Source organism: Cavia porcellus, unplaced genomic scaffold (genome assembly GCF_034190915.1).
Source record: "Cavia porcellus strain 051 isolate PalLab524CR breed Dunkin Hartley unplaced genomic scaffold, mCavPor4.1 scaffold_6, whole genome shotgun sequence".
NCBI lineage: Eukaryota > Metazoa > Chordata > Mammalia > Rodentia > Caviidae > Cavia > Cavia porcellus.
The window spans coordinates 103,898,044-103,915,677 of NW_026947489.1; the positions used below are offsets into that span (position 1 = coordinate 103,898,044).

A 17,634-nucleotide genomic window follows, 5' to 3' on the forward strand; every position below is an offset into this window, starting at 1 on the left:
ACTTCTCTTTCACCTTAGAAAAGATAATTTTGAAGAAAAATGCAGTGAGCCAATGTTGATATAAATATAAGAGGAAGCCTCAAATTAGAACACATCATCAAATAGCATTATTCAAGTCAACATACAATTTTCATGTGATGCATTATAAAGCCAAAATATCACATATAAAGTATTTTTTATAAAAGAGTTTCTTATGGGGCTGGGGATTTAGCTCAGCGGCATAAGCGCCTGCCTTGCAAGTAGGCAGTCGTGAGTTCGATCCCTGTACCAATAAAAAGGAAAAAGGCAAAAAACAAAACAAAACAAAACAAAGAGTCTCTTATGCACGTATGTATCAGGAGTACATTCTAAGGTAATAAGTACAATATAAATACACAAACCAGTTACATAGGAATTACTATCAAGTATTATGTACTGTACACAATCATGATTGCTGTATTTTTATTCAGATGACAGCTGAGTAGGTTGTCAGCAGCATCATCACAATCATGTAAGGCATTTTACAACAGTCTTAGGAGAGGTATACTATAGACTTCACTATAATCTTTTGGCACCACAGTTGTCTATGTAGTTCATAATTGACATAAATGTCATTATAAAGTAGACTTTAAAGGAGAAGAAAGTTAGAAGAGTGCCAGCATTTAGACCAGAACTTAAGTACACACTTTAGAATGAAGTTGAAAAGAAAATAATTGTATATTTCCAAGCAACAAATATGTTCATTGAATGTTACACTAATTTAAAGTTGAAGGCAAAACTGAAAGTTTGAGGAAATGGCTATCTGTAGGTTATGGAGAATTATAGTTTAGCCAAATATTTCCCCTAAATATTGGCTTTTTATTTACCTGTCATTGTAAGTTTATGAATGTTAGCAACACAAATACAATTAAACGTACTTGGTCTACCTTTGTTCTTATGATTTCAGGAATTCAAAATGTCCTCAGCCTGTTTTGTGCAGTTCTCACAGAAAATAAGGTTCTCTTCCATTCTGCAAGTTTCCAGAGACTTAGTGATGCCTGTAGAGCCCTGGAATCTTTAATGTTTCCTCTAAAATATAGGTGAGATTTTTAATTGGTTATTTACGTATACCCAAATTATCCTTCCTTATTGATAAGTCCAAGTGTCCTGGCACAGTGATTTTGAGGGCATAGCTTACAAAGTTATGTCATTACAAGTTGTGATTTTAATAAAATCTCAGATTTTGGAACTTTTCCAAGTTGTCCATTATGATGTGTTGATTAATTTAGTGAAAATAATTTTATTTATTTATTGAAAATAATTTAATCTGAATTGTCAGCAACACTTAATTCCCTTTGAATACACTCAGCAAATATTTAGTTTTTTGATATTAAAGGATTATTTTTTAGAGTTATAGGGATATTAAGGCTCCATTAATAAAAAACTTATTTAGATTCTCTGTTGAAATATTTTTGTATAAATGATATAGTATCTTGAGTTGTTTAAAATAATATAATAGAGAACAAAAATGGGTAGAAATACATGTGTAATTATGCACTCATGATTGTCAAAACTGAATTAGCTACCTGGGGCTTCATTATAATTTTTTTTCATTTCTGTTTATTTTAGTAAATTTTTTCACAAAATAAAAAGTGAAAAACAAAAAATCTGATACCTGATAGTGATAAGTACAATATTTTCATCTAATATACTGCTTAATCAATGTGAGAACCATGACATAGGAAATTGAACTTCATATAAATTTAAATAAAATTTTAGATTACCTCTAGAATTTCTTATTAAAAAGTTTAAAAATACATCTTTCAGATAAAACTGAATGTTCTTGACTTTATTTTTGCCATTTCTATTGAAAGAATACACATCAATTACTATAAGAAAGTGGAACCATGCATTGGTGGTTCATCTCTGTAATTCCAGCACTCAAAGAGTCTGAGGCAGGAGGATTACCACAAGGTCCAGCCTGGGCTACACAGTGAGTTCAAGGCCAGCCTAAACTGTGCAGCAAGACTGTACCTCAAAAAAACAAATAAAAAGAAAAGAAAATGATGCTTGAAAGATTATAAAAATCATTACTTGGTCTTGAAAAAGAAGGTTCCATTAGTGTTAATCACTAATTTCAAGTTTTTGCTTAAGGAGAAATGTTCTCAAACTATATTAAAAGACCAAAAGATACTGCTTACTTAAGGGAAAGAAGCAATAAGGGGCTTAACCTGGGTCCCATTTATATTGTGTCTTGTGTTTCATTGTATCTTGAACATGAAAAAAATTTTTTAAGTGTTCCTTTCAAACTTTGAATATTAATCATAAACATATTGATAATTTCTAAACATAATCTACACACAGCATGAAGATGAAAATATATATGTTTATATTGTGAAAAAATAAATATATTTGATACATATTTTTTGTTATTTCCAGCTATCCTTATATTCCCATTCTTCCAGCTCAGCTACTAGAAGTTCTAAGTTCTCCAACACCTTTCATTATTGGAGTACATTCTGTCTTTAAAACTGATGTCCACGAACTTGTAAGTATTCATCTTTAAAATTTTCAGTTACTAAGTCTAGAAATTTCTTGTATTTTTTTGAATACTATAATATTTCAACTGTTACCATTTTCAGATCGGTTACATTTCTAATGGAAAAGATTGATTGGAAGTAAAACATCACTGAAAAGTCTAATATATATATGAATTTATTGTAAGTAGGGAATTATAGTAAATAGGGAGATTTTTAAAAACTCGTTAATATTTTAAGACTATCCCTTTTGGCACAGTAAGCTTATCTCTCTGCAGTCTTTATCCTTGTGTATGATATAACAAGGTAATAATCCATGAATTAAATTTTTATTTGTACTCATCAGTGCTTAAATTTATTCATTTGAAAGTATAATCTGTCTTAATTACTGAATGGCTAATAACTAACAAAGCGAGAGTATCTGAAGAAGATAGAGCACAAGTTTGATATGAGTCCCCACCAAATAGTTTTTTATTCCTAATTCCATATGAATAGAAATATTAGAAAAGGAAAAATTCAGGAATAATGTGTTTGGTTCTGGGTATCATATTTTAAAATGGATTTTAACAAAATAAAGTATTTCAGAGAAGGACATGAGGATTGGCAAGAGTTTAAAAACTATGTTATGTAATGAATGCCCTCAAGAAATTTTCTCAGATGATAATTGATTATTGTTGAGAAAAAGTACAAAATAGAATCAGTGGGTGTAACGAATATAGAAACATTTCTGTTCAGTATAAATGTTTCCAACTATTATAGCTGCTCACCTGTTTGAGTGGGTTTTCTAACGTGAGTTGAAAAATCTACTCACAGGTGTTGTAAGTAGATCATAAGGAATAGATATCATGATGATTTTAAAGCAGTACAAGAAAAATCCTTCACTGAAAAGATAAGGGCATATGATATTTTGATCCAAAAAGACTCTAATTTTACTTCTATTTTAGTTTTTCAGATGCTTCCAAAACGTTAAGCTTTAATGATGTATGTACAATTATAATCAAATCAGAGATGTCATTTAAACAGCAGATTATAACAGATTATTAAACAGCATAGTTATGAGTAGGATCTTAATTGTATATAATATTCTTCTTAACCTTACATGTCGATAGCTAGTTTCTGCTAAACTTTTTCATTACATATAAAAATAAGTAGAAATGAAACATATTTGGTATAGCCTACTAATTAGTATTAGAAACACACTAATATATTTGTATATAGTTTTATTATCATTAAATATAAATATTTGCTGTGGATAGGACAAAACAAGTGTTGCCAAATAAGTTTTCTTAAATTTTAATGAATAAAAAATGAGAACTATAATCACATTATCAGTGTAAAAATTTAGTCTTGCTTTTTTCTTTCATATTTTTGTTATTTTTAAGTATACTCTTGTAAAAAGGTTAAAAATTGGGTTTTCTGTGCATCTAAACAGTACTCTTTTATGTACTAATTTTTTCACTTGTTAACTATTGTAATATTAATTCATTTAAGATGTGACTAGAATACAGTAATAAGCACCTAAAATACAGTGAATGACACAGCAAAAAATGGAATTTTGTATAACATATATCAGTCTATAGAAATGTTCCAATATGTCAGGCTAGGTTCCTCTATGAAATCATTCAAGGTTGATGCTTCCTTCTTGTTGCTCTATCAGAATCCCCTCAGGTATTGTCACCATCTAAATGTTTAAGGCTGGGCTGCTACCAGTTTGTAGTTTCAGCCCATGAAAAGAAAAAGAACATGAGAGAGCCTTATAACATCCCTTGTCTTGAAGGGCTGGAGTACAGACATCACTTCTCTTCCAACTGGCAGAAATGTAGTCATATGAAACACCTAATAAGAGTTTCTTCCACAGTTGATTCTTTGCCTTTTTAATTAACTAGCCAATTTAATTTGTTTAACAAGAAATGTCTTTATCAATTATTGGTTAATTTTTACCATCTTTTTCAGTTAGATGTAATCATAGCAGATTTGGATGGAGGCACTATTAAAATTCCTGAATGTATTCACCTGTCTTCCCTCCCAGAACCACTTCTACGTCAGACTCAAGCAGCTCTTTCTTTGGTATGAAGAATTATCTGTCCTTCCTTGATTCAGTTCTGAAACTAACAATTGGAATTAAAAATTATCAGTGTGCTTAATTTTAAAAGAGCATTATATATTTGAAACATAAACATCTTATAGTACTGAGAATAAAATTCTTTGCCAGGTAATTATCTAAGTGGTGTACTTAGAATCCTAACTGAACATTTGTTCTCCATGTATTCCTTCTTTCAGCATTTTACTCAGTAACTGCTATGTACCACTATTGTGCTAGCTATTAGAAATAGACCTGTGAACATAAAACAGAACTGTCCCTTAGAAACCCTGATTCTTCCAAAAAGTCCCTGCTTCTGTTCTGTAATGTCCATCTTGGCATTGGCAAATGCTGTGATATTGTCTTGTCAGTGTTTTCAGGTTAGTACAAAAAGATTTGACTTACTGTAATATTAACTGGCCAGTATTCCATGCAGTCATGTTCTAAAAATTGTGGCCTGAGTTTTTCAGATTGAAACAAATTGAATTTGGTTATGTTACCTTAGTTCATTTTTAAAAACATTATTTTACTGATAGCCCCTTAGATGCTCAATTATCTATCATCAAAAAATCAAACCTTAGAACTTCTGCATTTCTTTTTAAAATGTTAGTAAAATTAAGCTAGGTGTGGTAGTACATTCCTGTAATCCTAGCACTTGAGAGGCTGAGGCAGGAAGATTGCCACAAGTTCAAGGCTACCTTGGGCTGGCTACACGGTGAGTTCAGCCTGAACTACCTAGTGAGACTCTGTCTCAAAAAAAAAAAAAAAAAAAAAAAAAAAGTAGAAATAAGGCCTTTGTATTTTTCTAAATAATAATCCAATCAGAGAATTTAAAAATGTTTTTTAGGGGGTTTGTTTTCCTTAAATAGAAGCTGAGAAGTCTAGGATGGCCAAGAAGTGTTTTTATTCACAGAATACTGTCAGTTTTATATTAGTCTTTATGTTATTACAGTGGTTATCCATTAAGGGGAGCATTCAGAGAAAACTGACTTTTTGTAATATATTTGTAACCTGGGATATAAGGGCAGATAATACTCACATTCAGGGTGAGCCTTCCCATTATCCATATCCAGCACCATACCAAACCAATCAGTGAACTAATTTAGTAACCTACATTCTAGATCCAGTTACCTCTGAAAAACCCCACCTATGACCAAATGAGGCTTTGGGGCAACATCTAGATACAAACCACAATATAAACTAATTGAGGGAAAAATACTAGTGCAGGACTCAGTCTGTATTCTGCTGCTTGATATTATTAAGCCAATCATATCCCATCTCTAAGCCTGTTTTTTGATCATTTATGTATAGGATTAGTGATTTATACAGAGGTGAATATGTGACTTTTGCTATATGAGGCCTGATGGTGATTTTGGATGGAATATGATAAATCTTTTTTGTTTTCGTTTAATGATTATGGATTTATTATAATGTATATTTAAAATAGTACCTAAACTTTTGATTTTTAAATATAATATCATCTAAGAAAATACTCGATTTGAAAAGCTGAGTTGATTTAAAGACAATTTTAAAAAAACTAACCATATAATTATATAGATGACATGGATATGGACATAGCTGAGAAGATATCTGAGTGATTTAAAAAATTGTTTCTAGAAATCTTATTAAATCATCTGTGATTGCTTAATAGGGATATTAGTGGTTATTAGGAAATTAAGTACCAAAATTCTTATATTTCATCTATTATATTATAGCAGTTATCACATTACATTATACTTTTCCCCTTGTGGACTGTACAGTTCAAAGCATGTTCCTTCTCTCCTCCATATCTTAGTTTGTTTCTAATTATACTAGAAAACATAAAAACAAATACTCATATCTATTTTTTTAAAAAAATAAACTTTATGGACATGTCTGCCCCAGATTATTCCCTTCTCAGTGGTCACTACAGTTTTACAGTTTACCAAATATTTTTTGAGAGCTTTCCATTCATAGGATTATCTGTGTCTGTGTGTGTGTGTGTGTGTGTGTGTGTGTGTGTTTGAGGCTTATTTTCACTTTTTCTGTGACTGCTTTTCACTTAATATTTTTTGTCTTGATCTTTCCACAATAGTGTATACAGAGCTACCTCACCTTACTAAATTGCATTTCATAGAGGAAATTATGATATATTTTATGTACTAACATTTCAGTGTAATGCCCCAAACAGATTAAAGAGTGAATTTGCTGATATTTGGATATCTTACATTAAAAACTTCTTTACTTCAGATTTTACACCCCGATTTGGAAGTGGCAGATCATGCTTTCCCTCCTCCACGAACAGCTTTGTCCCACTCAAAAATGCTGGTAAGAAGTTTAATATTTAAATTTGATACTTTAGAAAACAGCAACAGTTTTATTCATAGAGTTGTTAAAGAAGTGAGTGAAGTTATAGTTACATGGACATCATAATAAAAATTATGCCCCAAATTAGAAATTAGAAATGTCCCTGACTCTCCTTATATTCTACTCAAGGAGTCACCACAGGCCAGTGCACTGGCCAGGAGAAGAGTAGAACTATAGCTGTTGGCTGAAGAGCTAAGAGTAAGTACAGGACAGAAATCTATGGCCTGAAAACTGCCAAGTGTCACATATATGCCAAGCAAGGACTTTAAAGGAGGAATCTTACAAAAATGGAAACAGTGAGTGTTGATTATTGGAGAGAATCAAGTTTGAAGAGTGAACAAAAAGAATTTACAAAAAGGGTTAATGAGTAACAGAGATCTCTTTTTAACTTTTCCCAGTGTAGTTCTTAGAGGTAAAATGTATGACTAGTGTGACTCTCATAGAGCTAACCTCCTTTGACAACTATTTTAACTATTCTTGGCCTTTATTTCCAATCCCTTCTCAATAAGGGATTGGCTCAATAAATCTGACTTTCCTTACATTTTTGAAACTATGATTCTATTAAAACCTCAATTGTCAAAATTTTTAAATTATACATTATTAAAATAAGAATAGATTTTTGTAAGTCAGATAAATTTTGGAAGAATTTTGTAAGCTTTTAAGGTCTCTTTTGAAGGTACTTTTTTCTTTTATATTGTTACTATAATTCTTTTGGTGGTTTAAATATCAAAGAACTTGGGATATGTGCCCTTTGAAACATGATAAAAGAAAAGAGACTGTGTTACTTACTCCCCAGAAGAAAACTGGATGTACTAGAAGCAAATTTTCTTTGGTCCAGTATGAAGCCCTGTTTAGCAACCTAACCTGTGCAATAGTAAAATGGACTAGAAGCCCACTACTCATGGTTACCACAAATGACACAAATGTGTAGTAAGCAGAAAGAGACAGTCTTTATAGCTTTTCCCCCCATCTTTTTGACTTGATATTTCATTTTTAAGGAATTAAATTACCAAGTGTGGGTTTTTTTCTTATATTTTCAGGATAAAGAAGTCCGAGCAGTTTTCCTTAGATTGTTTGCACAACTTTTCCAAGGGTATAGATCATGCCTACAACTTATAAGAATTCATGCAGAGCCAGTAATACATTTTCACAAAGTAAGATACAGTTCTATGTTTTATTTATCCAACAAGTAGAGTCTAATTTAGTAAAACTACTGCATTGTTTTTTTCTAGTCATATTTCAGCCTTAATTTTTGTGTGTTGAAGATGATAGGTTTTGTTGTGTTGTTTTGTTTTTGTGGTAGTGGGAATTGTTTTCTGGTACTGGGTATTCTATCCACAGGAACACCCTCAGCTCCTTTTTTTTATTGTATTTTGAGACAGAGTCTCATTAAACTATCCAGGCTTGTCTCAAACTTTTGATACTTCTGCCTTAGCCTCCCCAGTAGCTGAAATTACAGGCGGGCACCATCATACCCAATGATAGTTTTTAATAATACTATGGAACTGATAATACTTTCTTTAAAGTAGTTTAATAGAATTTTAAAACTTCTCTTAAAGTTGTTAATTTATGCTTTCTTCTTCCTACTGAATAAACAGATTCAGTTTTATTTCTAAAAGATATACTATTTCAGGATGCCAGTAGTTATACATAAAAGCATTTATGTAGACGTCTGTTATATTTTTGTTTTGACCATACACCCATTACCAAATTATAAATAATAAATTACCATTTTACATTTTCTTTCTTTACAGACAGCTTTCTTGGGGCAGCGTGGTTTGATTGAAAATGATTTCCTCACTAAAGTACTCAATGGAATGGCATTTGCAGGTTTTGTTTCAGAAAGAGGTCCTCCCTATAGAACCTGTGATCTCTTTGATGAGGTATAGTTCCTATAAAATAAATGCATTATTTATAGATATAGTTAGAGTAGTAGTTAAAAGTAGATAGGTGTTATTTTTAATATTTACCTAAAATTTTATAAATTAAATATCCAAATATTTATTATGTTAATCAAATATACTTATAGGGTATCTCAGAAGTATGTAAAAATTTTAAACGATGAATTTTAAATATTTGGTTAAAATATGACAGATGCTATATGTCAAACTCATTTTTTAAGGCAATAATAAGTGATTTCTTTATTAATCTGTGAGGGAGAAAGGTCTAATTTTGATACATAGACAGGTGACTTCAAATTGCAGTATATTTAATCCATCAGTATCATAAAACCAAAGTTTGACTTTATGGCATTCTTACTAACCAATATTCAACATTTGTCTAGCTCCCTTAGGAGATAGGAAATATATAGAAGACAGATTTAGTTTCTAAATACTAAGGAACTGGCCATTACAACAGAGACACAAGGCCAGTATGACTCACAAAAAGGATACATTTTTATATTTTTTTCTTTTGTTAAAAGCACCTTTGCATTTATTATTTATGTTCACAGCAGTACATTTTGGGATATAAAATAATGAAGATTATTTCTTTTTCTGAAATGAGCATTGTATTAGAACCAATAAATCTAAAAGTTCCTAGAAGTCAATAAAAAACAGTACCCAAGTTAATGGATAATATATTAGTGGTCATATTTTGGTACTAGTGATTTTATTTGAAAACATATGAGTAGAAAACATATGAGTCAAAGTCTTAGAAATGCTCGCTCCAGAGGAGAAAGATCTTTTATCATTTTTAATGATAGATAAGAATTATAGAAGAGGGTTGTGTTTTAGTTGTAAGAAGACCTGAACCAAACGCTGTAGTTCAGTGATCACTAACCTTTTAGAGCTTTCAGTGATACAAATAGCCTGTTACAGTACACATGCCATAGGTTTACCACCACTGCTTTAGTTGAAGTATGTGACGAGATTATCCTGAGAAACACAGTTCTTTCTAGCCAATTATTAAACATTAATTCTCTGTTGAGAATATGATTATACATTGATTATACTAACATCAGCTTTTGGATTCTAAACTGATTGATACATAATGATGTTTTAAGAGTTTTAACTTAGATGCTCTCCAAGATCCTTTGTAGTTCTTACAGTGTGTTAGTCTCTATAACTTTATTGTTAGTAAAATTGGTTTAGTCCCTTATTTCTTTTCTATTCAATTTTTTCCTCATTCATTCCTTATAGCAGCTTCATCACAACTAAAAAATCAGATTGATTATTTGCAGAAAATTTGCTTTCCTCTGCCTTTATTTGTTCCCTTGCCATCGAATATCTTGCCTCTACCCTTTAACTCAACCATGATCCTCTGTTCTTCATATTCAGATCTTATCTAAGCCTACTTCAGAGTTTCTAAAACAAGTTAACTTTGAGAGCTACTTGACTGCATTAATCTCTGACTTTATAGGAAGCTATTTTATTTTATTTTATTTTTTGGTATCAAGAACCAAACTTAGGACCTTGTGTTTATCAGGGAGGCACTGTGCCACTGAGCTATATCCCTGACCTAAGGCAGTTTATTTTTTATCATTCATATAGATATATGTGTATATATATATATATATTATGATTATATCCTTTAGATTAGAAATAATAATAAAGACTCTAAGATTCTAAGGGGATCTCCCCTTGGTGTTTATCCAGTTCTGTGTTCTACATGCAGTGGTGGTGGTGGTTTTTGGTGTCTTACTATGTGGTTGCTTGAAAGCCAGTAAGTCATATATATATGTTAGTGCAAGGCATCAGACCTGAGTAATTTCTGGTTTTACTCTTTAGCCTTTTATGTGGAAATATGCTTTTGTAGGAAAATAATATTTGCTCTGGGGAAAGGGATACCTATTTAGGGCAACCTACCCCATGGAACCTTTGGAGGGTGTTAAGAAGCAGCTTACATTGTTTTTTTTGGTTTTTTGGTTTGTTTGTTTTTGTTTTTATTTTTGTTTTCACCTCACACTCATCAAGTAGGCATCTAAGATGCCTGTATGGAATGCTTCTGTATGGAAGTCTCTTAGTCCCTGGCCTAAAATAAGAGAAATTATGGTTTTATATAGCTCTCTGTTCCAATGAATGTATTAGTTCCTAGAAGGAAGAATCTTTATTGTTCCTTTTCTTTTTTGTCTTCCCTACATTTATCCTCCGGCTTTTCCTATCAGCACTGTTCTCTGTCCTATGTGTACAAATTCGTATGGTTCTCCCAGTAATCAATAAGCAATGGAGGATAGATATGTGTATATATGTATAGATATACATGTACATATATATATACATATATATGTATATATATATGTATGTGTGCATATATATGTGTGTGTGTGTATGTATATGGAGAGGGTTATTTTATTGTTGTCTTATTTTAGGGGTAAGAAAACTGAAGCACAGGAGTTTAAAGTAATGTATTCCCGTTTAAGTACCAATGTCAACAGAGCTAGGACTGGAGTCTGAGCAATCTGACATGAGCATTTGGTTCATGTTTTGTCTGTTCAAGAACTATTTGAAGACTTTCTGAGTTTCTCTGAGTAAGAGAATCCTCTGAATGCGACCTGTAGAAATTTCTGAGTTCCAGAAATAGGGCTGTTAATCATCAAGGAGGGACCAGCAAGAATGTAAGAATTTAGTAGGCCTCTGTTACCCTAAAATAGAGGTGAAGCCCAGTAAAAATCTGAAATATTTTGTTTTAAAATACTATCTATTTTAAGTGGGTTTTGGTTTGCAAATTACATAGAATTATCATAATTTTTTAATTCAGTGTATTTTGGAGTTGATATTTTGCCATTTGATTCTTTTTCCAAGTTGGTAGCTTTTGAAGTAGAAAGAATTAAAGTTGAAGAAAATAACCCATTGAAGATGATAAAGCACATCAGAGAACTTGCTGAGCAACTATTCAAAAATGTAAGTGTATTTGTTTAAACATTTATTAATTTAAAAAGTGTTAATCAAATGTTTCATTTGTATAACTAAAATCTTCATTTTTTGTGATAATCTTTTTGCTTTGGATTATAAATTATAATATAATATAACTAGTGTAATCTCTAGCCTCCCAAATTCTAGTGTCTGCATGAGAGCACACTTAGCTACTTACCTGCCTTGTCGCTATGATTCTCAATGTATACTTATAAAGAAATACTCATTGCACAAAAATAAGAATATTAAAATAGACCAAGACAAATTTTTATAAAATCTCCATTCCAGGGCATTAAGATCACTCGGACATACATGTTACTATTATACATAAAATGATTTTTAAGTTTGTTTTGCAGATATAGTAGTACATAAATATTTGCTACCCTATGTAATTTAACACTTTAAAGTTAGAGAAAAAAATTAAAGGACTTAGATTTTCTTACAGATGTTTCTGATTGTGCCTTGGAGGTATTTTATTGCTAAGCATTGAACTAAATAGGTATTAAAATCTATAACCTTTTGGGAATTAAATTCCCAAAGTTCAAACATAGGAATAGCCATTCCACATTTTACAGGGTCTACATCCTTTCATTTTTGTAGAAAGTTAACCTTATTACCCCAGTAAACTTAATCTGTAGTGAGGGTATTTGTACTCCTTACTAACCATTAATAAAGGTTTTTTTTCCATTCTAGAGAAGAAGTAAATTATTGTGACTATCTGTAGTTTCAGAGTAATAAAATATTAGATGTAAACCACTTAAGACTATTATGATGAAATAAAGGCTCTAATCCAAAGCATAATCTCATCCTAGGATTTGTTTGTTTACTTATCAGTCTGTTCTTGTGATTTGAAGTAAGTAACATTAAACTTTCCAATGTACACTTCTCTGGGTCTTGACAAATGCATAGTATTATCTAACCATAAGCACTATAATAAGTATATGGGAATTTTCTGTCACTCCTTAATAACTGTTCATAATCGTGTCTTCTCACTATCTCAAACATTTCATAACCACTGACCTGTTTTCTGTCTCTAAAGTTTTGTTGTTTCTTAATATCATCATACAGATTTTTGAGTTTGGATTCTTCACTGAAATATAATGTGTTTTGCATTTATGTGTGTTGTTTCATATATTAACTGTTTTTCCTTTTTATTGCTGAGTAGTATTCCACTTTATAGATGTATTAAAGATTTATTTATCTGATGACAAAAGATAAATTTGGCAATTATGAATGAAATCATTCTAAACATTCACCCAGGCTTTTGAGTGAATTTAAGTTTTCATTTGCCTTAAATAAGTACTTGGGAGTAGAATGCTGGCATATGTGATAACACATTTAACTTCTTGAGAAACTGCAAAACAATTTTTCTAAGTGTCTAGCATTTTGCATTCCCACCAGCAGTCTGAAAGTTCTATTTGCTCCACATCTTTACCTCCATTTGAAATTGTCAGTTGTTTGTTGTATTTGACTAGAATAGGTATAACTTGTAGTCTAAATTTACATTTATTTCAGCAGGTGAATGAGAATACACGTATTTTAATTCCATTCTATGCTGCCTTGGTACTTGTTACAAAAGTATTTATGTTAGAATAGGAAACCTGCTGGAGATTTTAATTAGAGTAGTGGGCCTCAAAGGGACAGTCCTCCTCTATTCACACCATGAAAGTTCACAGTGTCTGGGGACATTTTTACTTGTCACCACTAAAGGGAATATGCTTTCATCTAAATTACAGAGACTAAGGATGATTTCTAAACGTTATACAATGTGTAAAACACACCAGCCTTAAGAAAGACAAATAATCATCGAGCCCAAATGTCCATAGTGAAGAGGTTAAGAAATAAAACCTGGATGAAAGAAGTTAGCACATGCAATAGGAAAGTCATCCACCAAATTTATTTATATTGAGCATGAGATATTAATTAGGTGAGCACTTAAAGACCTGTGAGTTTGGAAAATTGAGAGTATTTCATTTCCATCAATATTGTATATACTGTGAAGTAAAACATTGTTTTGCTAATATTGGAAGATTTACTCTCTAGGAACTGTATTATCTTCCACTATATATGAAAAGATACATATAATGTACTATTTATATAGCTCTAGGTTTACTTTGTGCATTTTAAATAACTTTAAATATCTGAATTAATCTTTTTTAAAATTTTATTTAAAAGGAAAAAGAGAAAAAACAAAAACAAAACAAAATGGTGTAAGGGTACAAGTAATATAGAACTACAAAAAAAAAAAAACAGTAAGAAATCACCAGTTAATAGATTACATATTATCATCTTAGAGATAGTTGCTCAAGTCACAGTATCAAAGCATACAAAATAGAAACTCAGTGAGACTGCAAACAGTTGTATTCAATGATCCAACCAAAAACATTAATATGGTCAGCTATTTAACACCCCTAAACATTTTTGCTGTTGTATCCTTTAGAGCACTTTTTTTCTCTCTCTTTTTTACAACAAAATTTATACATTTTGGGTTTTATTGCTCCTTAGTTCTTATTACTTTTTTTGGGGGGGGGAGAATAAAGTCAAATATGGCAAAACAAAGCTGTCAGTCAAAACCAAGGATAGACATAGCACATGATATAAAACAGAGTACAAGGTTATCAACAATGATTATCAACAATGTCTCTTGTTTCCTTAAAAAGAATTGTCTATCTCATTAGACATTATAAAGTTGAACAAAACAGTAGAGAACAAGACCAATAAAACTAAAACATTGTAAACATTACAGGACTTCCAAAGGTGACAATATTGAAATCAGAATGGGCATCTTAGTGAATCTTATTGCCTTCAAAGTAGTTGCCTATACCCTCAAACTTGATACTATCCTACGGAATGGAACAGAGTCTAATCAGTCAAAACAAGATAGGGGGAGTATTACAGGACTTCAAAACAAGTTAATAGGAAATCGAAAAAAGTAACTATTAAATATCCTGCTAATTTTTTAAATTTTTCCCCTTATTAAAAAAACCATAAAAAATAACTAAATAATTTTTTTAATGAATAAGGGAGAGATTGAGATAAAACAGGACATAACAATATAACCATACAGGTCAAAGCATGACTGTTTCAGCAACCTAGTGCTTCGACACCAAATAACCCGACTTAATAGTAGTTACCATAGTGTCTGTCTTTTTCCTTGAAATATTTGAGTAAAACTTCATATACTACAGCTTCAAATATTTCCATATCAAGAAGCCCAGAATAAAGCCTTTCCAATTAATAAGTGAATACTTTATAAGGCTTCAAGGCCACATAATGGGGAATCATTATTACCAGATATTTTTATATATTTGAATCATTACTTACATTAGGGAAACTATTTGGTATTCACACATGCGAGATTGATTTCTTTCACTTATGATTATGGTCTCAAGCTGCGCCCACTTATTGATAAATATCTCAATGTGATCCTTTATGGCTGAGTAATACTCCATTGTATAGAAATACAACTTTTTTATCCATTCCTCAGTTGATGAACACTTGGGTTGTTTCCAAGATCTGGCGATTACAAATTGTGCTGCTATAAACATAGCTTCACATGTATCACTGTGGTATGATGCTTTCAGTTCTTCTGGGAATATGCCTAGAAGTGGAATAGCTGGAATAAATGGGACTTCCAATCCCAGCTTTTTGAGAAATCTCCAGACTGGCCTACACAAAGGTTGTACCAGTCTACACTCCCACCAACAGTGTAGGAGAGTTCCTTTTTCCCCACAGCCTCTCCAGCATTTGTTGTCATTGGTTTTCTTGATCCTGGCCATTCTTTCAGGAGTGAGACGGTATCTCAGTGTGATTTTAATCTGCATTTCTCTAATGACCAATGATGATGAACATTTTTTCATGTATTTATTTGCCATTTGTATTTCTTCATCTGAGAAGTGCGTATTCATCTCAGATGCCCATTTTTGGATTGGATCTTTGAATTTTAGGGGTCTAAGTTTTTTTTTAATTCTTTATATGTTTTAGACAAGAGTCCCTTGTCTGAGAGAGTTCACTAAAATCTTTTCCTAGTTTGTGGGTTTTCTTTTCACTATGCTGGAGATTTCTTTTGACATGCAGAACTTTTTAGTAAGAAGTGGTCCCAGTTATTGATTCTGGGAAGTATTTCCCATGCGTTTTGAGTCCTGCTCATGAATTCTCTACCTACCCCTATGTCTTCAAGGTTTCTATCCAATTTGTCTTCCAATAGATTTAGTGTTTCTGTTTTAATATTCAGATCTTTGACCCATTTAGATTTTAATTTATATGGTGATAGACATGGGTCTAGCTTTAGTTTTCGGCAAATGGAGAGCCAGTTTTTCCAGCACCATTTATTAAAGAGACTGTCGTTCTTCCAGTGAACCTGCTTAGCTCCTTTATCAAAGATAAGGTGGTTGAGTGTGTTTGTAGTTGTGGCTGTATCTTCTAATCTATTCCATTGCTCTTCGGCTCTGTTTTGATTCCAGTAACATGTTGACTTTACTACTGTTGCTTTGTAGTATAACTTGAAGTCAGGGATTGTGATGCCTCCTGCCTTGCCTTTGCTGCTTAGAATTGCCTTTGCTATTCTAGGTCTCTTCTGGTTCCAGATGAATTTTAGGAGTGATTTCTCTAGATCTATAAGGTATGTTGATGGTACTTTTATTGGGATTGCATTGAATCTGTATAACAGTTTTGGGAGAATGGCCATTTTCACAACGTTTGTTCTTCCTATCCATGAACAAGGGATGTTTTTCCATTTTCTGAGATCATCTTCAATTTGTTTTTTCAGTTTATTATAATTTTCCTTGTATAGGTCTTTATTTTTCTGCTTGCTAATGTGAAGAGTGTGGTTTCTCTTATTTCCCTCTCTGTGATTTTGTTGTTTGTGTATAGGAATGCTATTGATTTCTGAGTATTGATTTTGTATCCAGCTACATTACTGAATTTACTTATTGTATCTAAGAGTCTTTCAATGGAGTTTAGGGAGTCTTCTATGTAGAGTATCATGTCATCTGCAAACAATGATAATTTAACTTCTTCTTTTCCTATCTTTACCCCTTTTATTTCTCTCTCTTGTCTAATTGCTCTGGCTAGTACTTCCAGTACTATATTAAATAGGAGTGGTGATAAAGGACATCCTTGTCTTGTGCCTGATTTTAAAGTAAAGGCTTTCAATTTTTGGCCATTTAGTATGATGCTGGCTGTTGGTTTGTCATAAATGGCCTTTATTATATTGAGGTAAAGACCATCTATTCCAATTCTCTGTAAAGTTCTTATCATGAATGAATGTTGGACCTTATCAAAAACTTTTTCTGCATCTATAGAAATGATCATGTGATTCTTACTTTTGGCTTCATTGATATGGTGGATTACATTTATTGATTTACGTATGTTGAACCATCCTTGCATTCCTGGGATGAATCCCACTTGGTCATGGTGTATAATCTTCTTGATGATTAGCTGCATCCTATTTGCCAATATTTTATTGAGGATTTTTGCATCTGTGTTTATTAGGGAGATCGGTCTGTAGTTCTCATTTTTAGTTGCGTCTTTCTCGGGTTTTGGTATTAGAGTAATATTTGCTTCCAGGAATGACTTAGGAAGGATTGTTTCCCTTTCAATTTCATTGAATAGTTTGAGGAGTGTCGGCATTAGGTCTTCTTTGTATTTCTTGTAGAATTCTGCAGTGAATCCATCTGGGCCTGGGCTCTTCTTTGTAGGTAAGGACTTAATTACATTTTCAATTTTATTAACAGAGATTGGGTAATTCAACAGTTTTACATCCTCTTGATCTAGCTTTGGTACTTCGTATGTTTCTAAGAATCTGTCTATTTTTTCTGTGTTACCAAACCTTTGAGAGTAGAGGTTTTCGAAATAGGTG

The 17,634-nt window shown here is 31.9% G+C and overlaps 1 protein-coding gene across 7 annotated transcripts in view; it reads left to right on the top strand.

Moving 5' to 3' along the window:
- Positions 1-17,634, top strand: part of Sbf2 (SET binding factor 2) — a 497,072-nt gene that overhangs the window by 264,436 nt on the left and 215,002 nt on the right. For all 7 annotated transcript variants that reach the window (XM_013148062.3, XM_013148064.3, XM_013148063.3 and 4 more), the window contains 7 exons: positions 926-1,058; positions 2,398-2,506; positions 4,449-4,562; positions 6,805-6,882; positions 7,962-8,075; positions 8,676-8,804; positions 11,664-11,762. In XM_013148062.3, the coding sequence (XP_013003516.2) occupies positions 926-1,058; positions 2,398-2,506; positions 4,449-4,562; positions 6,805-6,882; positions 7,962-8,075; positions 8,676-8,804; positions 11,664-11,762 (776 nt within the window). The remainder of the gene's footprint in view (positions 1-925; positions 1,059-2,397; positions 2,507-4,448; positions 4,563-6,804; positions 6,883-7,961; positions 8,076-8,675; positions 8,805-11,663; positions 11,763-17,634) is intronic.